This window comes from Macrobrachium rosenbergii, chromosome 22 (genome assembly GCF_040412425.1).
Source record: "Macrobrachium rosenbergii isolate ZJJX-2024 chromosome 22, ASM4041242v1, whole genome shotgun sequence".
NCBI classification, from domain to species: domain Eukaryota; kingdom Metazoa; phylum Arthropoda; class Malacostraca; order Decapoda; family Palaemonidae; genus Macrobrachium; species Macrobrachium rosenbergii.
In genome coordinates, this window is record NC_089762.1 from 41203391 (window position 1) to 41228390 (window position 25000).

The window sequence follows — 25000 nt, forward strand, 5'->3', positions numbered from 1 at the left end:
ATGATCTGGATAACATCAGTAAAAACATAATGTACCTGGTTTGTATATTATTTAATTTCCCCAATTTGAAGATTAGCAAAACATTCTGTTACCTAACTGATACGTTTCAGAAACACAATTTAGAAAATCATTTTAATTTCCCAGTTTAACCAACAAAACATTTTTATTAACCAACCAATACACTTCTGCAACATGAATTTAGAGTCTTTTTAATATCCAGTTTAAACAACAAACCATCCTATTTACTAACCGGTGCCCTTTCAGGGACGTAAATTTAGAAAGTCTGTCTATTATTCTTAAAATTCGAAAAAAAAGTTCATAGGGTTTTATTTGTTTTCTTTCTCGTCGAGATCTCTCTCTCTCTCTCTGAGAACGGCGCAGGAAGTCGGTTCACATCGGAAACTAACATCCTTGGAACCGAGTCGTTACAAAACTATTTTGTCCTTCGTTCTTTTGCAAAGGAAGAAGTGAGTGATGACTTTTCTTTGGAGCCAAGTTTTGAAAAGAAGTCGTCTCCTATTCATGGTACTACGTAAAGTAAAAGAAATAAATAAATAAAATAAAATAAATGCCTCAAAAGATTTTGGTAGTGGGTTCCAAGTTTTACCACACTGGCAGAAATAGTTCGAGTTTTATTTTATTTTATCGTCAGCCAGTGTTATGAAGTCGTCTGTTCATGTTACTACATAAAGTAAAAAATAAAATAATTAATTAATCATAATGAAAGCCTCAAAGAATTTCGTAGTGAATTTTAAGTTTATCCACATTGCATGATGTACTTCGAATTTTATTTGATCTTACTTTCCAACCTTCGCTCGCCATTCATGAATATTTTTCTGAACGAAATTATAGTTTACAAACAGAAAACCTTGGGCCTCTTTGAACCTTTTTAATTGATTACCGCCAGTAGTCATTCTAAATTTTTATTTTGAGGCCTTTAACCTTAGGTAAAAGGTGCGAGATTGGGATCTCGAGAATAACATCCTAACCTACCCCAGGGTTCAACGTCCTACCTTACCTGGAATAAGGATGGCCACAGAAACCCGTAAATTTGAGATTTCTACCTTTTCTGCTTGGAAGGATTGAAGGATTTTGGTCAATTTGGGCAGCTAGGAAGTATTGTCTAGGTTATTGCAAATAGAATAGATTGTTGTTCATTGGGCATTCAGGATCAAAATCGTCTGCAGGCGGTTAAAATTGTTACTGTTTAAAGGGTAAAGAAAAACTTAACAATGCATCTTGATACTATAACATTATTTTTAAAATGAAGACATGTTTATAATTATATTTATATTATATATATATATATGTATATATATATATATATATATATATATATATATATATATATATATATATATATATATATATATATATATATATATATATATATATATATATATATATGTATATATGGAGGGAGAGAGAGAGAGAGAGAGAGAGAGAGAGAGAGAGAGAGAGAGAGAGAGAGAGAGAGAGAGAGAGAAACTTGAAGGAAAGGTACGTCCCTAACTAAAAGCGTCATCCTGCTACGGGAAGTCTGTTTGTGTGTGTGTGAGACTGTGTGTATGTGTGTGTGTGTGTGTGTACTGTATGTATGTATGTGTGTGTGTGTGTGTGTATGGCTGTTTGAGTTCTTATCTCTCCTTTACACTATGTCGTCCTTTTTTTCTTCTCTTCTTTTTATCTTTCAGCCTCGTGTCCATGATACCGTTATCAGGCCGGTAGATGAGGATTCCCAACCCCCCCCACCCCCTCTCCCCCCTCCCCCAACAGGCCTTCCCTCCTAGGTCCTCTTTTGCCCAGTCCTGGACCTGTCACCTGCAGAACGCGGACATCGCTGGCACTGAGAGAGAGAGAGAGAGAGAGAGAGAGAGAGAGAGATAGGGGGATAATTTAATTTGCTCTTTCGTTTAACTTTTTGACTCGCCGATTGCTTTAAATGGGCTTTTGAAAATATGACTTTACCTTTGCATGTAGAGTTTTTTTATTTTACTTTTTTATTATTTTTTTCGCATCCCACTTTTTCACCGGCTCTTCCATTTCGTTATCCGTTTGCGTAGTGCAAAATTCGTCCACTTTTTTTCTCTCTTTTATGTTTTTTTTTTTTTTTTGCAAATTCCATTCGCAATTTTTTTTTTCAACTCTGTTCTTTGTCGATAATCAAAAAGCGATAGGGGTGCGTGTTATTTACAGCCGACATTGAATGAGGTTTTTTTTTAGCTGTATATGTTTTTTTTTAGTAAGGTAAATAGTAAACAGACTCTGTATCATTGAAAGGTGACCTGGGTTAGTAATTTTTTTTTTTTCTACGCTCAGTTTTCATGTAAAAATTTGTGATATTCCTTGCTCATGAAAGTTAGAAATTAAGCTTTCAAAGGTCCCTGCTTTCGCCACAGGGAAAGCGCCAGGAAAAAAAAAAATAATAATAATAATAATAATGAGAATTGAAAGTCACACTAGTGTTAAAAATACTTATGTACAGAGTTAAACATTTATGTAGAGAATTAAGAACTCTGTACATAAATATTTTGAATGCTATAGAGGCTTTTAATTCTCGATATTATAGCCTCGTTACAGGGTTGCCTTGTTTCAGTAATAATAATAATAATAATAATAATAAATAATAATAATAATAATAATAATAATAAATAATAATAATCTAGGAGTTTTATCTTGGCTTCAAATAAAATGTGTAATAGTTTGCCTAGTGCATTTGTGGGATCTTCTGATCTCCAAATACTGTATTTCACAACGTGGACCAAATTCATTCCTGCTCGCTGAAGCTGATAATCTCCTGAATTTCAGGTGTATCGGTTATGTTTTCTGTTCCCTCATATTTATTCATTTGTCACCTTTTCTAAAACTTGTCTCAATCTTCAGGCTGATTTTCCTTTGGAGCCCTCTTGGGTTATAGTCTTTTGACTTTGTCGGTAAGGTTTTTCATTTAAAAAAAAAAAAAAAAAAAAAAAAAACAGGTTTTTTGGGGCCACTGAAATTCGTGCTTCCAAAGAGTGTGGTGTCCATTAGAAAGAAGTAACAGAAGGTGACTGTATGTTTCACTGGCATCGTCAGCGCTAAAGATAGACAAAGGAGGTTGAAACTGACGTAGTAATACATCTAATTAGATAGAAATTGCTAGTATGAGTGTAGTGATTTGTTCTTTATTAACCAAACACTTACTTTCGAAGGGCATCGATCACATAACGCTGCAACATATTCTTGATGAATGGCCATATTTCCCGCTAGTTATAAGTCCCGAAATTCGCTGCTGATGACAGTAATGGTAACGTTAATTTTTACTGCGTATTACAGCCATGAGATATCCACGCTGAGGTAAGATTTAATAATCTGGGCTCTTTTATTACATTATCCGTTGCCGCTGTAGGATGGTTAATGCGGTCATTATTAAGTTAGTGAATGACAGAGGACATCGGAGAATTGTATGCGGTCCCCAGATCAGGCTGAAACTATGCAGACAATAAATTCGGTAATGACCGCTTCTGAAATTATAGGCCAAGCGATTCATTAGGTAATTTCTTCCTTATTGTCTCTCGTTATTTTTCTTTGTTTTAGTTGAAATATTTTTTTTTTAGTTGAGTTATTTTAATTCTTCACGCCGTGTCTTTTGGGCTCATTTTTATTCTATGGCCTCTAAACTTTCATTTTATTTATTTTTTTGTTTCACCTTGAAGATTTATAATAAATATTTCATTCTCTCAACTGGGAAGCCTATGGTTGAACTGGATTGTATTAATCAGCTTTATAAAGTGTCAGTGCTCCGTAGGGAGCTAGTGCCGTCAGTGCACCTCACGGGGTGCACTGTAGGCATTACTAAAGGTTCTTTGCAGCGTCCCTTCGGCCCCTAGCTGCAACCCCTTTCGTTCCTTTTACTGCACCTCCGTTCATATCTTAATTCCGTTTTGCTATCTACCCTCTCCTAACAATTATTTCATAGTGCAACTGCAAGGTTTACCTCCTGTTACACCTTTCAAACCTACCTACTCTCAGTTTCCTTTCCAGCGCTGAATGACCTCATAGGTCCCAGTGCTTGGTCTTTGGCTTAAATTCTATATTCCATTCCATTCCTATAAAAAATGTCAGCGTGATTAATCTCCCTAAGGTAATATGCTGCGTTTTAATTGTTTTCTTGTTTTAAGGTCAAACGGGTCTTGTTTACAGCGATGTCACAATTGGAGATAATTAAGGAATGTAATTTTAAAAAATGATTAATGTTAAAGTGATATTATTGTAAACAAGAAAAATATAAACAAATGCGTTGTGCAATCGCTTTTTCTCTTTCCTCTCTTTAGTTCATCCTATTTCCACCTCTCTCTCTCTCTCTCTCTCTCTCTCTAATCTTCATTCATCATCATCATCTTCATGCTCTCTCTCTCTCTCTCTCTCTCTCTCTCTCTCTCTCTCTCTCTCTCTCTCTCTCATTCATCATCTTCATGCTCTCTCTCTCTCTCTCTCTCTCTCTCTCTCTCTCTCTCTCTCTCTTATGTCAACATAATCATCATCATCATCCTCATCCTCATTCATCAACTTCCTTTATTCTCTTTAGCCTTCTCCCTCTCCTCCTTGCTTACCGTCCCAGGCGTGCATGCTTAACGCACACCCAAGAAATCTGAATTAATTAAGGCAGACTTAAGTAGCAATTACACTGGTAATTACGAAGCTCTCGCCCTAAGTTTTTTTTTTTTTTTTTTTTTTTTTTTGCCTTCCCCTTAATTTTCTCCGGTGTGAGTTTTCATTACTCTAGATGACACACGCCGCATGAAAGGGTAGTTTTAATTGGGGGAGGGGCCGGAGGGGGAGGGGTTTGGGAGAGGGGAGAAGTAGGGGAGGGGGATTGGGAGGGGTTAGGGAGAGCAGTGGCCAGTGTTAACGAGGTTATTTGCTCTTGGCTTGATAGAATTATGTGAAAGGGGAAAAAACGGGGTTTTATAATGACGACAACAGTTAAAACAACGCAGGCGAGTTTTTTTTTTTTTTTTTAACGCTGTGATTATCCCCCTAAGGAAATGCAGTCAGTTTTGTCCTTTGGTTAAATATAGTTTCGCATAGTTTTTTTTTTTTTTCTTTCTTTTTTTCCTGTTTTTTTTTGTGGGGGAGGTTTGTTATTTCAGCTTGATTGTTTGTGATACAATCGTGTGGCGAGGTTGTTTGTGGATACTAAGATATCTCGTTCGTTATTTGGTTAGTTACGGGATGGAGTTTTTTTTTTAGGAGTGTCTCTCTCTCTCTCTCTCTCTCTCTCTCTCTCTCTCTCTCTCTCTCTCTCTCTCTCTCTCTCTCTCTCTGTGTGTGCAGGAATTGAATGTCATTTTGTGAGTCTCAGACCTGTTCCAGTTTTCCTTATTTATTTGGTTAAATTATGGGATGTGTTACTTTAGAATCTCTCTCTCTCTCTCTCTCTCTCTCTCTCTCTCTCTCTCTCTCTCTCTTAATAGTAATTTAATTGTCGTGCTTTAAGTTTCATACGTATTCTAGTTTTCGTTAGGTATATGTGAAGTTATGTCTTTTTCTTACATGACAACAATAATAATAATAATAATAATAATAATAATACGTGAAATTCCGCCACACGTGTCTTTCCTGTGCATTGTCTTCCACAAATCTCCATTTATCTCCATCCTCCCTTCTCATAGTTCTCGTCCAAGTAAATCTGGGTCTTCCAACTCTTCAGGTGCCCACGGAGCCCAGCTGACACTACCACGCACGATATGCTCCCAGGGGTTGTTCGAAGGACGTGTCCAAACCATCTCTGTATCCCTTACATCATTATCTCACCTATTCATTATTATTATTATTATTATTATTATTATTATTATTATTATTATTATTATTATATTATTATTATTCAGAAGATGAACCCTATTCATATGGGGCAAGCCTACCGCTGGAGCCATTGACTTGACATTCAAGCTTCCAAAGAATATTGTGGTGTCCATCAGAAAGAATTAACAGAAGGCAATGGGAAATGCAGAAAGAAAAGTTCACATATTAAAAATTTTAAAAATAACGAATTAACAAATGAATAGATAAAATATAATTAAATTTCGTAAATTTTCCTTATGTTGTCATTTGTAAATGTCATTTATCGATGCTTTTGAATGAGGCATCAGTTTAACCGCCTTGTTTTTTGAAGAATTTAGAAAGAAGTTTCACGCACGGTGTATGTATGGAAGTGTGCTATTTTTAGTCTCCCTGTGATTTAGGGGGTAGGAGGTGGAGGAGGAGGAAGAAGGAGGAGGAGGAGGAGGAGGAGGAGGAGGAGGAGGAACAAGGCGTCTGAAATAGCCAACAGGGTTTTTTTTTTTATTGACTTTACCAGCTCCTGTTATGTTAGTGACATATTCACTGAAGTGGAAAAAGGACGAAATCTCTCTCTCTCTCTCTCTCTCTCTCTCTCTCTCTCTCTCTCTCTCTCTCTCTCTCTCTCTGTGTGTGTGTGTGTGTGTGTGTTTGTGCGGCAGAGACTTGGGAGGGATAAATGACTGTTGGATTGATGATATAAATTGACGTCAAAGCAACGACATTATTGAAGTTATTCGAAATTGGAAAATATTAACAAAACGAAAACTGGTAAAAAAAATAAAAAATAAATAAAGTCAAAATTTGTTAAAGTAGAAGACAAAAGGTGAACAAAGTGATCACTGAAATCAAATAAAAGGCGAAAGTGTAATGCAGAGAGTAAATTTCCTGTGCTATGAACTAATTTTAAAATCAGCTTAAGATAATCTATGCACATCAGGGATCCCTTCCCTCTGCACATTGTAATTACCAAGTAATCTTCTTTTCATCTTTTGTATTTCGACTTGTGGGTTTTGGATGCTAAACGAGTGAAAATAACTTTTAATGCGAAAAGCACGGACGCTAAACTTCATTTAGTAATTCGGGAGCGGAAATTAAGTACATTGTCGGGGATTTCATTTCCTATGTTGGTAGGAAGTTTTCTTGTTTTCTTTCTTTTTTTGTGTGTGTGAAGTTATTCCTGTAACTTTCTACCACCAGTTACTAACATCAACGTCTGATGTTAGTACCTGTAGGCTATTAATTTGCCCTTGATCTTCCATTCCTTTTGATTGAAATGTTTGGTTGAAATGCTGTAAAACGCCGCTTCTCGTAGTGTAAAACTTAAGATTTATTTTTCATCCTCTGTGATATTCATTTTTAGCCATTAAATTAATTTTTTTTTTTTACTCAATTTTTCAATATTTACTTTCCTAATCTGTTCTCATAAACTTATTTCTGACTAATTTATACACAATTTGCTTTCTGATTTTTATTTTATTTTATGATTTCATTTTTTTTTTATTTATTTATTAATTTTTTTTTTTTGCATTCTCTTCTGTTTGAAGACTTTTACAAATTCAGTGGCCTTTTGGCTTTGTTCCACAAGAAAGTTTGCAGGTTGAGAACAGTTTTGATAAAATCTGGTTCAAGGTATCTCTTGGCAATGTGATGAGACCTGGGGTATTTTGCGAAATACACTGTTACTTGTGTAGGATCAGTTGGCTTAGTGTATTTAAGTATATTTTGTATGCACACACATGCATATACATACTACGTGTTTGTGTGTGTCTTATACATACATATATATGTGCATATACGCAATGTACTCAGATAATTCTTGGTTATCGCATAACATGCGTTAAGGCGAATGGTGAATCTTTCCCACGAATCACTATTATCAGCAAGTGAACCTATTTAGAAATAAATAATAGCAGAAATTGGTTCCGAAAGTGAACATGTCTGTTCCTTACATTTACTTATGCTCTTACTGCCATTGTAACTTTTGTCTGTTTTGAGAGTCCTGATTTATTCAGCCCGAGTGAATGTATTATTTTGGAAATTTTATAGTGGCTGGAAAAAATTTCTTTATTTTCAGCTTTGCCTAAATTGCCCAAGTGTTAAACTTCTTGACGATTTTAACTTCATTGATAGTCGCTGCAGTGTGCTTACAACTAGAAGAATTTACTGTTAAAATTTAAAGTAGTGAATTTTTTTTATCCTGCTAATTTTTGCGGTTATACTTAATCTAAAAACAAAAAATTTTTTCATTGTTGCCTTTAGTTTGGCCGAAAACGATACCCAAAATAGTGCGGCCATTACCGCTCGTTTCATCCTGTACCGCGAACGTGCTTGCTGTTATAGCCTCTCCCGATATAGGACTTGATACTATAACAGTGACGGATGCCGTCTTCGTACAGAACTTTGAGAGGTTTATTGTATCCCTTACCCCCAACCCCCCTTCCCAGATTAGACTTCCCTAGTCGCTGCTGTTTTTAGACACTGTTTTTTTTTTTTTTTTTTTTTTTTTTTTTTTTTTTTTTTTTTTTTTTTGATACGGCGCATTGTACCGTAGAGGTATTTTGGGGATGCTGACTTGAGCCTTTCCTTTTCCTCCCCCGAGAGAGAGAGAGAGAGAGAGAGAGAGAGAGAGAGAGAGAGAGAGAGAGAGAGAGAGCAAATGGCGCTTAGGTAAATGAGGAGGTGAGAAAAAATATGAAGGCGACGTTTTTCGAGATAAGACAGCCAACCGGAGGGGAGTTACTTTGACATAGAACCTTTTTTTTTTTTTTTTACTTATACTTATCTTTTGTTTGTTTACTTATAATAATGTAAGCATGTAAAACGAGAGAAAGATGAGTTTAGACATCTGCAAGTGAGACAGGAAAGATGCCAAGAATTGCATTCATAGTTTTTCCGTTAGTGGGTAGCGCCATCAGTGCACCTCATGCGGTGCACTGTATGCATTGCTTAAGTTCTTTGCAGCGTCCCTTCGCCCCCAGCTGTAAACCCCTTTCATTCCGTTTGCTGTACCTCCGTTCATATTATCTTTCTTCCATCTTGCGTTCCACCCTGGCCTAACAATTGTTTCATAGTGCAACTGCGAAGTTTTCCTCCTGTTACACCTTTAAACCCTCTTTACTCTCAATTTCCATCTCAGCGCTGAGTGACCTCAAAGGTCCCAGCGCTTGGCCTTTGGCATAAATATATTCTAATTCTAATTGTTGTAATTAATATTTTTTGAGACTTTGTCTTCATCATGAATTGTTTCGCTACGATTCTGACCCAGTGTCAGGAAGTTGTCATTTGAGAAATGTATGTGATTGATCAAAGAGAGAATCTCTCTCTCTCTCTCTCTCTCTCTCTCTCTCTCTCTCTCTCTCTCTCTCTCTCTCTCTCTCTCTCTCAGGTTCAGGAAAACTGGAAGATTTTTGTTGTTTTGTTTTTATTTTTTGAGAGACTTTGTTGCCACCTTTCGATTAATGGCCAGATCAAATTATTCTTCTTCTAAAACTCAAGCTTGTCTGCTTAGATTTTGAGAATTTCAGGATCTTATTCTTCTTCTTTGGAGACGCAAAATCTCTCTCTCTCTCTCTCTCTCTCTCTCTCTCTCTCTCTCTCTCTCTCTCTCTCTCTCTCTCTCTCTCTCTCACAACAGTTCATTCAGACTTCGAGAAAGCCATTACTCATCTAGCGAACGTAATTATCGTCTTTTGAAGATCCTGATTATTGGGAAGATCACGATTATTCTCCTCCGAAAGGAAGAAAGGATGGGAAATACTTAGAGAGAGAGAGAGAGAGAGAGAGAGAGAGAGAGAGAGAGAGAGAGAGAGAGAGAGAGAGAGAGAGAGAGATTGCCTTTTGGAAGAAGAAGAAGAAGAAGAAGAAGGTTCTCAAATTATCAAAATCTTAGCAGACCAGCTGGAAGCTGGGGGAGAGAGAGAGAGAGAGAGAGATTTAGGGACATGACATTAATGAAGTTGAGTGTAGCCCGCTGCTATGTTTTTTCTTAAGGGAATACTTTCTGGAGAGAGAGATGGGGAATTGACGATCATCCCGCCACCTTGGTGTCGAATCCAGCAGCATGTTTTATCCAGAAGACCAGGTGTCTGGAGCCTGTACTGCATAAATAAGTACTCTTTTTCCTCCCTTCTCCTTCCTCTTATTTTTCTTTGGAAGGACAATTCCTCCTCTTCTCCTTCCTCTTATTTTTCTTTGGATAATTTGACAACCTCCTCTCTTCTCTCTTCTCTTCTTCTCTCTCTCTCTCTCTCTCTCTCTCTCTCTCTCTCTCTCTCTCTCTCTCTCTCTCTCTCTCTCTCCTTCGCAAAACTCCAGCTCGTCTGCTTAGATTTTGAGAATTTCAGGATTTCTTTGCTTCTTTTTCTTCTTCTTTGGAGACACAAACTCTCTCTCTCTCTCTCTCTCTCTCTCTCTCTCTCTCTCTCTCTCTCTCTCTCTCTCTCTCTCGTATACCATCACACACACGCACCGACGAGTGTACATGCCAATTCTTCTTCTTGCTTTTTCGGGAGAGGAACATCCGCGATGGCCTGAAGTCTGCCTGCCGAATTATTAATGGTAGTTATTAATGCAGAAGCCAAGTATAGACGAGGTAGAAGGGGTTATGGAGGGGGAAGAGGGGGAAGAGGAAGGGGAGGGGGTTAAAGGGGGTGCCTCGGTTGGTGGATTTAGCCTAGGGTCACGGCAGTTCGAGGAGGAGGGATTTTCACCGTGGATTGGTTGAGGCAAGGTTGAGGCGAGGGATTATAGTCGAGGGAAAGGAAGGAGGAGATATATAGTGTAGTGGGCGGATGGTGGGGGGAGGTGGGGGAAATGTGAGAGGAAATGTTCGGGAGAGGGATTTTTTTTGTGGAGGGTCAGTATTCATATCTGTACGAAAAGGTCACTATATGGAGGTCGTTTCTGACCAAAGGAAACCTTTGCTCACCCCCTCCACACTGTACCCTTCACCCACTCTACTCCTCAACCACTCCATGCTCCACCCCAAACCCACTCCACCGCTCACCCACTCCACCCTTCACCCACTCTATCTCTCACCCACTCCACCCCTCACCCACTCCACCCTTCACCCACTCCATTCCTCACCCACTCCACCTTTAAACCACTCAACCCTTCATCCACTCCACCCTTAAACCACTCCACTCCTTACCCTCTCCACCCTTCACCCATTCCATTCCTCACCCACTCCACCCTTAAACCGCTCAACTTTTCATCCACTCCACCCATGAACCACTCCACTCCTCACCCTCTCCACCCTTCACCCATTCCATTCCTCATCCACTCCACCTTTCACCCACTCCACCCTTAAACCACTCAACCCTTCATCCACTCCACCCTTAAACCACTCCACTCCTCACCCACTCCACCCTTCACCCATTCCATTCCTCACCCACTCCACCTTTCACCCATTCAGCCCTTCACCCACCCCACCCTAAAACCACTCCACTCCTCACCCACTCCACCCTACCTTACTATATACCTCTTACCCAAACTCCACCCTACCTTACTATATACCTCTTACCCAACCTCCACCCTACCTTACTATATACCTCTTACCCAACCTCCACCCTACCTTACTATATATCTCTTACCCAAACTGCTCTTTTACCTTTCTTGACCCCTCTTGCCTTTCCCTTCTTCCTGGGCGAAGTTTTCCCCCCAATTCCATTGGTTCACCTTTGCATTTTTGATGATTCGGTAATGGCATTCGGAAAGGAGTTTAAAGAGACATTACCCCCCTCCCCCTTCCCCCTCCCAATCCTCGCTAGTGGGTGATGATTTCGTAATGGAGGAGGAAGAGACAATGGCTACTTTTCATTCCTAAATGGGAATTGCTCGTTTAGCTTTAGGAAGACGGTTTTCCGTTAGCTTAAGTGGGATGGTGAACGAGGTCGCGGAGGGTTAGTTAGCGCACTTTGCAGTGTTTCGTTGTCGGGATGTAGTTTTGCGCATGCGCGTGTTGACGCAAGCGTAATTTGTGTACGTATAAATGTCTCTCTCTCTCTCTCTCTCTCTCTCTCTCTCTCTCTCTCTCTCTGTGCAGTCTTTGCGATGCAAGCACGATAGACGGTGCGCCGTTTGTGTTCTATTGAAACTATTTTGTTTATAATATTGAGCAAAATAATATGTACAATTTAATCTCTCTCTCTCTCTCTCTCTCTCTCTCTCTCTCTCTCTCTCTCTCTCTCTCTCTCTCTCTCTCTCTCTCTCGTAAACTGTGAAGGCATTTGCTCAACCACGCCATCTTTCCCAAACTCCAACGGGAATCACTATTCCTCTCTCACACCTCCCGAGACGGGACAGGTACTTGAAAGATCCTTATTCAGAAATGGGCTTTTTTCTCAGGGGGTCTTTTGTACTGAGTACGTCGTTCGGGTCTCACAGCGCGAAACGAGAAGGAGAGAGAGAGAGAGAGAGAGAGAGAGAGAGAGAGAGAGAGAGAGAGAGAGGGTCTTTGTACTGAGTACGTCGTTAGCGCTTAGGGTATGCCACTCCGCAGGTGCTATGTCCAACACTTGGAAATTCGCAAAAATAGCCAAGTTTCTTTCCTTCCAGATATATTGAAAGAACTGGGACGACTTCTTCTTCCTCTCCTCCTCCTCCTTCTCCTTCTTCTTCTCCTTCTCCTCGTCTTTACTTTTCCGCGCATACAGACATGCTGTTAAACTGTCTAAAGCTTAAACTCTAAGCACAGAACATCAGAACGAATATGGTATTTGATAAAAAAAAAAAAAAGAGCACATCTTCAATATGATGTATTCATATCTTTACAAGTTCTTTCACTCCCAAATCGAGTTTGAAACGCTCCAGTTATAACATGCTTATATCCGTTGGTGCATGAATGTTTTCTGCCTATTGCATGCGGAGTTTCTTTTTTTCTTCTTCTTCTTCTTTAAGCTTCAGTGTGTGGGACAGCCCTTACGTGTGGTGGACGTAATACTATGCTGACGATAAGATATGTTTTTTTTGTATGAATGACTTCCAGTCTTGGACACAAACTGTTTTTATGAATGAATGTCTAAGAACACACACACACACACACACACACACACACACATCTTATGTATATTCACTATACCTTATATATATAATTTACACATATATATATACATATATATATATACATACAAATACACACATATTCTGTAAAATTAAAAAATATAAATGTAAATATATATATATTATGAATTTTTTCACTTTTACTTGTAAGGCTTCAAATTGGCAAATGTCTTTGGTTTAGAAACAACGACGTATATAGTAGACTTAAATGCAAAAATTGATTGAAACTCCTTTTTCCGAGGCCAGGATTCAAACCCGGGTCTTTGGTTTAGAAACAACGACGTATATAGTAGACTTAGACCAATTGTTAAAACTCCCTGGGTATTGAAGCTTAAACAGAAGTAGATTTGCTTTCTCGTGATTGTTGAAGCTTAAACAGAAGTATATTTACTTTCTCGTGATTGTTGAAGCTTAAACAGAAGTAGATTTGCTTTCTCGTGATTGTTGAAGCTTAAACAGAAGTAGATTTACTTTCTCGTGATTGTTGAAGCTTAAACAGAAGTAGATTTACTTTCTCGTGATTGTTGAAGCTTAAACAGAAGTAGATTTGCTTTCTCGTGATTGTTGAAGCTTAAACAGAAGTATATTTACTTTCTCGTGATTGTTGAAGCTTAAACAGAAGTAGATTTGCTTTCTCGTGATTGTTGAAGCTTAAACAGAAGTAGATTTGCTTTCTCTTGATTGTTGAAGCTTAAACAGAAGTAGATTTACTTTCTCGTGATTGTTGAAGCTTAAACAGAAGTAGATTTGCTTTCTCGTGATTGTTGAAGCTTAAACAGAAGTAGATTTGCTTTCTCGTGATTGTTGAAGCTTAAACAGAAGTAGATTTACTTTCTCGTGATTGTTGAAGCTTAAACAGAAGTAGATTTGCTTTCTCGTGATTGTTGAAGCTTAAACAGAAGTAGATTGCTTTCTCTTGATTGTTGAAGCTTGAACAGAAGTAGATTGCTTTCTCTTGATTGTTGAAGCTTAAACAGAAATAGATTTGCTTTCTCGTGATTGTTGAAGCTTAAACAGAAGTAGATTTGCTTTCTCGTGATTGTTGAAGCTTAAACAGAAGTATATTTACTTTCTCGTGATTGTTGAAGCTTAAACAGAAGTAGATTTGCTTTCTCGTGATTATTGAAGCTTAAACAGAAGTAGATTGCTTTCTCTTGATTGTTGAAGCTTGAACAGAAGTAGATTTGCTCTCCTCATGCATTATGACGGCGAAGTCATTCGTTGATTGAAGATCTGACAGAATGCCGAGTTGGGCCTGACTTCCTCAAGCGAGTTTTGTCAGAAGTTGTCAGTTGACGAAGTTACCTAATGAACGTACTTGTGTAAAGCGTATTGGCCCTGTTTACGCTTTGAGAGAAAGAGAAATAGAATTCTGATCGAAGTTTGCGATGGGGAAATTATGTTAAGGTGTTTTGACTGATGAATTTTAATGAGAAGAAGCGTTAGAAGGTCGCGATGAACCGGGTAGAAAGTTTAGAAGAAGCGGTAGAAAGCCGCGACGAAGCGGGTAGAAAGTCGAGAAGAAATGGTAGAAAGCCGCGACAAAGCGGGTAGAAAGTCGAGAAGAAGCGGTAGAAAGCCGCGGCGAAGCGGGTAAAAAGTTGAGAAGAAGCGGTAGAAAGCCGCGACGAAGCGGGTAGAAAGTCGAGAAGAAGCGATAGAAAGTCGAGAAGAAGGGGGTAGAAAGCCGTGATGAAGCGTCGATTAGAAGCGAAAGTCGAGAAGTCGAAAGAAGCGATAGGTCGAGAAGAAGCGGTAGAAAGTCGAGAAGAAGCGGTAGAAAGCCGTGATGAAGCGTGTAGAAAGTCGAGAAGAAGCGGTAGAAAGCCGCGACGAAGCGGGTAGAATGTCGAGAAGAAGCGGTAGAAAGCCGCGATGAAGCGGGTAGAAAGTCGATTAGAAGCGGTAGAAAGCCGAGAAGCGGGTAGGAAGTCGAGCTAGAAAGGCCCGATGAAGCGGGTAGAAAGTCGAGAAAAAGCGGTAGAAAGGCCCGATGAAGCGGGTAGAAACTCGAGAAGAAGCGGTAGAAAGTCGCGATGAAGCGGGTAGAAAGTCGAGGAGAAGCGGTAGAAAGCCACGATGAAAAGCGATAGACAGTCGAGAAGAAGCGGCAGAAAGTCAGAAAGCCATAGAAATTCGAGAAGAAGAAGAAGAAGAAGAAAAGGAAGAAAGAGATCGAGGAGTGAGAGACCAAGCCGATAAGGAGCGGGAGGAAGAGACACACTATTTATATTAAAAAAAAAAATCTCCTGCAGAGATTTTCCTCTTTGCCCAAAAGGGGTGAAAATGCAAGACTCTCATTTTCCCTGTCATATATAGCAGGAGATAATCCAAGATGATCCTCAGTATGGACTGGCATTAAAAGCACCTTCGTCAGGGAAATGACGCCTTTTTTTCTCTCTCTCTTTTTTTCTTAGCATCTTTGTCAGAAAAATTACGTCTTTTTTATTTTTGTCTTTTTTACTTCCTTTATTTTGGTTAAATATGGCCATCACGCTTTGTTAAAATAGGTTTCGTGGATACTAATGTTTTTGGGGGTTTAGAAGTCAGATTTCATTATTATTATTATTATTATTATTATTATTATTATTATTATTATTTATTATAATTATTATTATTATTGCCTTGTGTCGATGCCGATGTTATTATTATTATTATTGGCTACCGTAAGATATAAATGAGAGAGAGAGAGAGAGAGAGAGAGAGAGAGAGAGAGAGCGATATCAGAGCAGCATCGGTGAATTTTTATTCTTTCAATTAATCTATGATAGATATTTTTAATCAAGGGAACTCAGCTCTGCATCGGATATCAGAAAATGCAGATGAGAGAGAGAGAGAGAGAGAGAGAGAGAGAGAGAGAGAGAGAGAGAGAGAGAATCCAGTCAGCAACTGTTGATGACACTACACTCATCACACGGTCTCCTGGCCACTCGGTCTGTACGCATCAGCTGCTGCTGATGATTTCATGAACTTCATGATTGATGTTCCGGGACACACATACACACACACACACACACACATTTCTGATGTTCTGATGTGTTCCCATGACTCTGCAGGAGTCTCTTTCCCGACGGCGCGACGGTCCGTTATGCACAGGGAAGCCTCTGGTCGTGGGTTTTCGTTCTGTAATTGGCCGTGAGAGAGCGCGTGTAGTTTACTGGTAATTGTGACGTCACGGCGTCCCAGATTTTGCGAAAGAAGGTTAATAGGTATTAAATGTTGTTCCCGAAGTTTATTTTTATGTCATCGTCTTGGTCTTATTTCGTCTTTTACCCCGTGGGGGAGTTAGTGCTGTCAGTGAACCTCATGCGGTGCACTGTAGGTATTATTGAAGGTTCTTTGCAGCGTGTCTTCGGCCCCTAGCTGCAACCCCTTTCATTCCTTTTACTATACCTCCGTTCATGTCATCTTTCTTCCATCTTACTTTCCACCCTCTCCTAACCTATTATTCATGATCCAGTTGCGAGGTTTTCCTCCTGTTACACCTTTCAAACCTTTTTACGGTCAGTTTCTGTTTCAGCGCTGAATGACCTCATAGCCCCCAGTGCTTGGCCTTTGGCCTAAATTCTATATTTCTATTCTATTCTGTTTCGTCTTTCAGTCTTCGGCGACTTTACGAGACATATCGTAAAGATTACTGAGAAATGATTGAGGTCTTTAAAGGTCCTCTTTAGACATCTTTGTCTTATTATTATTATTTTTCTTTAATAATCTTTCGCCACTTTCCTAATAGACCTTTGGGTCCAAGTTATTTGGGTGCTGGTGGAATGTTCAAATCGAAAACCGAATACTTTTAAGCTAGAAGATTCAACAGAAATTAAGAATCGATGAATAAAAAAAAAGAGTACTTTTTATAAAGTGTTCTCTTTGTGGGTTGTGTAAGAAGTCCCCAGTGAATTAACACACAGCAGAATTGATAGCTGTCTATAGCTTTCACTGCTGCAAACATTAACGGTTGCTTGGACCATTTTTTTTTTATTTCTTGCTAACATTAGTTTTTTTTTCTTTGTTTTGTCGCATCTTTATGGGCGTGAGATTTTATTTTCTTGTTAATTTTTATTATTTTTTGCCTGGACAATTTTTTTATTTCTTAATTTTTTTTTTTTTTTTCCTTTTTTTTCTCGTCGATACTTTTTTTGCAAGTGAAATTTTAACCTCTTTATGCTTTTATAACAATGGTATCTCTAAATGGTATGTACTCTACAGCGTCCCCACATTAATCTGTAAATTATTCGTTTATGCCGATTTCCTGAGTTAATTTGAGGAATTTTAACACTAAAAGAACATTTCACTTACTCCTGAATTTTTTTATTTGTAAGGTTTTGATTCAGTTTATAAAACTGCTGTAGTGGTTTTGTTGCCCAATGTTGCGTGGGCATATATATTTTATCGGCCGGCTGCTTTAAGTGTTCCGTCCACGCACTTACACAACCTCTCTCTCTCTCTCTCTCTCTCTCTCTCTCTCTCTCTCTCTCTCTCTCTCTCTCTCTCTCTCTCTCTCAGACTCACCTCTCTCTCTCACAGAGCACACACAAGCACCTACTCTCTCTCTCTCTCTCTCTCTCTCTCTCTCTCTCTCTCTCTCTCTCTCTCTCTCTCTCTCAACACACACTTACACAAGCATCTATGATCTCTCTCTCTCTCTCTCTCTCTCTCTCTCTCTCTCTCTCTCTCTCTCTCTCTCTCTCTCTCTCTCTCTGACACACCCAAGCACACAGGGCACTTACACAAGCACCTACTCTCTCTCTCTCTCTCTCTCTCTCTCTCACACACACACACACACGCACTTACACAAGCACCTATGATCTCTCTCTCTCTCTCTCTCTCTCTCTCTCTCTCTCTCTCTCTCTCTCTCTCTCTCTCTCTCTAACACACACACACACTTACACAAGCACCTACTCTCTCTCTCTCTCTCTCTCTCAGACACACCCTCTCACACAGAGCACGTACACAAGCACCTATGATCTCTCTCTCTCTCTCTCTCTCTCTCTCTCTCTCTCTCTCTCTCTCTCTCTCTCTCTCTCTCTCTCTCTCAGAAGCACGAAAAGGTACTCGTAAAAAGCTGTGTCCAGATTCATGAAATTTTTCTTGGTGGTCTTCTATATAACACTTCAGGATGTAACCTCTGTAGTATGTACAGCATGTTATTTTCCGGCCGCTTTAAGCGTTCCGTCCACGCACGTAAAGAATCTCTCTCTCTCTCTCTCTCTCTCTCTCTCTCTCTCTCTCTCTCTCTCTCTCTCTCTCTCTCAGATAAAAAATTTATTCATTTGTAATTTATATATTCATATAGATTTACGGAAATTGAGATTAAAGAAAATTACCAAGATTATTTTTTTTAAATGGAAAAAACTAATTGTATTTGTTCTGTCCACGAAAATTACCACGACTGTTTGAAAATTAAAAACAAGGAACCGTTTTTATTCTATCCACCGCTTCCGTCCCATTTTGTACAGGGGTCGACCGCCCGAGTTATTCTTCTCGTTTTAGTGGGCTTTCATGCTGTCCGCTGGTGTTCAGCTCCAATTCTTATGCCTCTGCCTCTCCAAGGACGGGATCGCAAATAGCCGGTGTTTAGTCGCATATAAAACTTTTCTGTGGCCCGACTGATCTCTTATTTGATGTGAGAAGACTGAACACGTGATTGATTTCTTGTTTTTTTTTTTTTTCTTAATTCCAGATCTCTCTTTGGTGTGGGAAGACTCGATACGTTATTGATTTCTCGTTTTTTTATTTATTTTTTTTTTATTCCAGATCTTTCTTTGGTGTGAGAAGACTGAACACGTCATTGATTTCTTGTTTTTTTTTTTTTCATCTGAGCATTACAATTTTCAATTGTGAATTTTAATCGTTTCTAAAGTATTTGGTTATGAGATTTTCATTTTGTATAATTGTTTTTTCTTATTTTTTTTTATTTTTGTTATCGGGGCATTAATCAGGTTTTAGTTGTGAATTTTAACTGGTTTTTAAATATTTGACGTGACTTTGTTTACGCTGTTTGTATAATTTTAAATGACCTTAATTGATATTGTTTTTTTTTTTTTAATTTTTATATTTTTCCATCATTCTGAAAGTGTCATTAATATTGTTGCTATTATTATCATCAATACTCGTGCACAGCAAGTTTCTACTTTATAGAAACCCCTTATATATAAAACAAGGAAATAAGTATATATCAGAATAATGAACTGAAAATGTGAGTTATATTAAATGGAAATAAGTGTAGTTGAATACTATTTAGAGATGTAAATAAAACCCAATTTATGTAATGGTGAAAACCTACCAGTAAAGTAAATGAATAAAATAATGCCAATTGTAGCGTAACCAATGTAAACACCTTAGATAAAAGATGCAATTTCCCATAACTACCCGTTTTTTTTAAATTTTTCCTTTATACCTCTGTCCATTATTACCCATTTGTTCAATGACGTAATTCCTGTCTTCTAAATACTTAAATGGTAATGAAATGACCTTCAGTTATTGAAGTAATTGCAGTATAATTAAAGAGAAACTTAGCAAAAACAGATAACGATGTAATTTATGTAGGTAAGATTTAAGTTAGCGACGAAGTCATTTGGCAGAAAATAAATCCAATAAGAGGAATAGATAGCATTTCGATTAAAAATTAGAATGAAAAAAAAATGGCCGTTTACGCAAACAAGTAGAAATAATTTTTCTCGGTACTGCAGTGTAGAAATCATTTTATATCAACGTGAACATATACAAGAAATGAAGTGAGTGTAAGGTGTATAAGATTTTTTCTTTTTTTTTTAAATCGGCTGCATTGTTTAGTGGTATCGAAGCCACGCGCCACGAACATATTGGGCCCCTCTTTACCTAAACGACTTTGGATGGTTTTTCGTTGCTTGCGAAAGTAATATGAACGGAGCCGTTTTGATGTGCAGGGTATCGATGGAAACTGCAACGTCTAGAGTTTCTTGTTAGTTTTTTGTTTTTGAGGTTTATTGAAAAAGTAAGGTACATTTTTGAAGAACCAGGATCTTATATTGTCAGCCCTGTTAATCATAGTATAGAAATTGCATTTGATGCTCACACAAAAGTTTAGGCTTTTTTTATACAAAATTATTTGGAATTAAAATTATTGTTTAAGAACAATATTATTTGTGTTTTAGAAGGCCAAAAACCAACGTGACAGTTTACATTAGAAATGGAATTATTATTATTATTATTATTATTATTATTATTATTATTATTATTATTATTATTATTATTAAATAAATTTATATTAAATATTAAATGTTATTTCCTATAAATGCTGACAAAATAGAGTTGTAGAACATCATATAAACAGTGTTAGGACTGATTTCTACACCTCTGTTTTTATTTTGAATGTAAACTTTACAAACTGCTGCTTTCATTTCGATTATAAACTATATTCTGTATTCAATTTGAATACACCTGGATTACTGATGTATTTACTACGCTACTGTAGTTGTATTGTTGTTCATTTCATTCATCAATTGTCTTCAATTTCATTCATCAAACATTTTATGACTCATAAGCTGTGCAATGCATCTGCAGTCCTTTCATTTGAATACGGACGGGAAATGGCCCCGGTACGTACGTACGTGTCTGAATTAATTCATTCTGCATTCGCGGAATCGACATAAACGATAGTTGGGCATCAAGGTGCAACTTTATCAAGTTTATCAACTCGGTCAAAATTATCAACTCGGTAAAATTTATCGACCTTGTCAGCTTTGTCGAATTTATCTACTTTATCAACTTTGTCAAATTTATCAACTGGGTATTCCAGTGACTGGTACCTTTATCAGGTCTTGCCATCAAGGGTGTAATATCTTTGTCATTTTTATCTTGCAGGAAATTTTTCACTTTACACAAGCTGAGGAGATATTGATATATGTATGATATATATATATATATATATATATATATATATATATATATATATATATATATATATATATATATATATATATATATATATATATATATATATATATATATATATATATATATATATATATATATATATATAGAGAGAGAGAGAACAAGAAATTAATACTCCGAATTTTTCTCTCTTTTTATTTCATCTGAATTTTTCCTTCCATGTTTTCTTTGTAAATTATCTCCACACTTTTATATTCCATGCGCCTCAAAATTCCATGTCCCTTCTTATTCCTTGTTATTCCTTTTTATTTCCATTTCTTTGTTATTACCACTGCGTGCTTTCCATGGCCTCTTTATTTTTCTCTTTTCCTTTTATTCTTGGATTACGTTCTTATTAAATGACCCCATTAAGCTCACCATTCTTATCTGTTTTCTATTAGTTCCATCTTTATTTGCGTTTATCAGCTGTTCCGTTGACACCAGCTTTCTTGTTCATTGTGCCATCTTTGCTTTCCTTGTTCCTGGTTACTTGTTGTCCCGCTGAAACTAAACTAATATTATTGTTTCTGCATTTTTACGAATTTATTTAAATCCGTTGTGCCATAATCGCGTTTTGAGTTCTCTGTAAGCACAATGTAGACAGCTTTTGGTTTCCAATTCATTTAGCGGCTTTAGTCCTGGTTCTTTTTCATCAAAGTATTTATTTCCTTCCTTGTTGTTTAAAGTAAGTAAGTATGTATATATATATATATATATATATATATATATATATATATATATATATATATATATATATATATATATATATATATATATATGTTATATTTATACAAGTATATGTGCATATATATATGTGTGTATGTATATATATACATATATGTTATATACATACATATATATATCTGATAATTATCCTTCCTTTGTGACATCCAGTAAGTCTTCTCATCTCCCTCCCCGCCATTACACATATCAGTCGGCAGATCAATAGACTTTTCTTTCCTGGGATGCGTTAGGCTTAAAGTCTTCGATGACACCAACCTTCTCATTTAAGCCTGTTTTTTTTTTAAGTGATTGGATTCCTTTTGTATCGGAGGTTTTTCTTCCTTTGAAATTTCACCAAATCCACAAAGCTTCTACCTCTCGCGCTGGCGGATCCAGAAAAATTTGATAGGGGGGCCACCAATTTTCATATACAGGTATGTATATATATATATATATATATATATATATATATATATATATATATATATATATATATATATATGTATGTATATACATATATATATATATATATATATATATATTATTTAATCATATATATATATATATATATATATATATTTTTATTTTTTCCATTTTTATATTTATATATGTTATTATCATATTTTTATTTTTTCCATTTTTATATTTATGTTATTATCATCTAGATCTTCAGTTTTATTATTTTATCATTATTTTTCAAGGGGGGCACGTGCCCAGGTGCCGCCCGCCCCCCCTTGAATCCGCTAGTGGCCTCACATGCGTTGTTTTTCTATTTTTTCATTGATATTTTTCATAGTCTTGTTTACCTGTTTCAGTAAACCCCAATGAGACTGGGAATAGTTGGAATATAATTGTCAAAACAAGGAGGTATTTTGGTATTTTGCCAATTTAGATACTTGTATTTCATAAACAGATCAGCAATATAAAATGCCCACATGATTAAGCTGATTCACATTTTCAGTGATGTACCGTTACATTAAGCCGTCAGTAGAATATATTACTGATGAAGGCTACAGTTTCCTACAATTTTGAATATATTCACGAGAAGCATATTTCTCAAGGTACTAGACCCAACACGCAAAAAAAAAAAAAATTAAAAACTTAAATAGAAAAGTGACTAAACGAATATATGAGATAATTATGTCCTAAAAAAATAAAACAAAAAACTTAAATATAAAGTGATTAAACGAATATATGAGATAATTATGTCTTCATAATTAAAAAATAAAAAGCGATTAAATGAATATATGAGACAATTACTGTATATCAACAAAGAAAATTAAAAATAAAAAACTTAAATAAAAAGTGACTAAACGAATATATGAGATAATTATATCCTCAAAAAAATAAAAAAGTGATTAAACGAATATATGAGATAATTATATCCTCAAAAATAAAAAACTTGAATAAAAAGTGACTAAACGAATATATGAGATGATGTTATCCTCAAAAAAAAATTTTTAAAACTTAAATAAAAAGTGACTAAACGAATATATGAGGTAATTATATCCTCAAAAAATATTAAAAACTTGAGGAAAAAGTGACTAAACGAATATATGAAATAATTATATCTTAAAAAAAATCAAAAATAAAAAAATTGAATAAAAATTGATAAAACGAATATATGAGATAATTATATCCTCAAAAAAATTAAAAACTTAAAAGGTGACTAAACGAATATATGAGATAATTATATCCTCCAAAAAAATTTAAACTATAAAACTTAAAAATAAAAAGTGATTAGACGAAATATGAGATCATTATCCCGTCTCGAGACCCAACATGCCAAAAAAAAAAAAAGGAATTTTAAGTGAATAAGCATTTTTTTAATAAGTTTTTTTTTTTTGTGTGTATGAATGTCACCCAAAGCTTTCGGAATGTATAGTCGAATAGGCAAAGAAATAAAAGACTGAAGTGGAAACCATATTGAACCCCAAGGCAAAGTTCAGAAGGCAACCCTCTTCAAGATAACTGGAGTGTTTGAATCGTCTCCGCCCCCCTTTTTTTTTAGTTTTTGCAATTGCAAAGTCTATATTAAAAAGTCTCCTTTAAAAAAAAAAGACTTATAAAAGAGAAAGGAATGGTATAAAGGAGTTTCCACGATTTCGTAATGTTTTAGGAAGTTTTAGAAGAACAATTTTTATGCGTTATTGTTAGTGTTATTTCAGAACTGACGAAGACATTATAAATGTGAATGTAAATAAGATAAATTTATATATATATATTTATGGCTAACTTCTTAAGAACCGTGTTAAAGCGTTCCGGTTGCTATCATGTTTCATGTAGCTAATGTACTTCGATCTGAAATAAGTTATATTATTATTGTGGAAATAAATAACATACAACCATGCTGTGGGTTTGAAATGCATTTGGTTATTATTATTATTATTATTATTATTATTATTATTATGAATGTTGTTGTTATTTGTAATATATATATATATATATATATATATATATATATATATATATATATATATATATATATATATACATATATATATATATAAATATATTTATATATATGTATGTGTGTATATATATGAATGTAATGTATTTATTATTATTATTATTATTATTATTATTATTATTATTATTATGTATGTACACTCATATAAGAACTACTTAAATATACATGCGTTATAAGGTATTTGACACATGTTCCTTTTCCCTACAGACTACGGCATCTTTTCAATTATGCATTGCTTTCTCGAATGAATGATTAGTTCAGTAAAATATTCATGTCACTGAACGGCGGAGGAAATATCTCTCTCTCTCTCTCTCTCTCTCTCTCTCTCTCTCTCTCTCTTTCTCTCTCTCTCACCCTTCTCCTTTTCTCACCCTTCCTTTTATCCCTCTGAACTTTATTACCTCGAGGGACAAATACAAATTGCCCTCAGTCTCGAATGTTTGATTCATGATTCTTTTTTTTTTTTTTTAAGACGGAGTAAATAACGCAACCGCTCCAAAGCGGCGACGAAGGTGCATTTTCATATTCCCAAGCGGTTGTGATTCAGTTTTGATACGAGTGTCAAACCGTCTTGCTGGCTTGCTCGCTTGCGATCTCTCTCTCTCTCTCTCTCTCTCTCTCTCTCTCTCTCTCTCTCTCTCTCTCTCTCTCTCTCTCTCTCTCTCTCTGTATATATATATATATATATATATATATATATATATATATATATATATATATATATATATATATATATATATATATATATATATATATATATATATATATATATATATATATATATATATATATATATATATATATATATATATATATATATATATATATATATATATACATATATATAATGTATGCATTTACATAAATTATATATTTATATTATATATGTATATTTAAATAGGTTTTTGGTGTGTATGTATGTATGTATGTATGTATGTATGTATTTATGTATACATACGCCTTTCCCCTTATTTAGGTTGGGTTCAAAAAGCGTTAATACTTTTATTATCATTA

At 36.0% G+C, this 25000-nt stretch overlaps 2 protein-coding genes across 35 annotated transcripts in view; both read left to right on the forward strand.

Annotated features, from left to right (window-relative positions):
- Positions 1 to 25000, forward strand: part of mub (poly(rC)-binding protein mub) — an 835667-nt gene that overhangs the window by 576072 nt on the left and 234595 nt on the right. The window lies entirely within an intron of this gene.
- Positions 10391 to 11131, forward strand: LOC136850479 (uncharacterized). Its single transcript, XM_067124052.1, has 2 exons — positions 10391 to 10480; positions 10736 to 11131. The coding sequence occupies exons 1-2, from the start codon at positions 10391 to 10393 to the stop codon at positions 11129 to 11131; spliced, it is 486 nt and encodes a 161-aa protein (XP_066980153.1).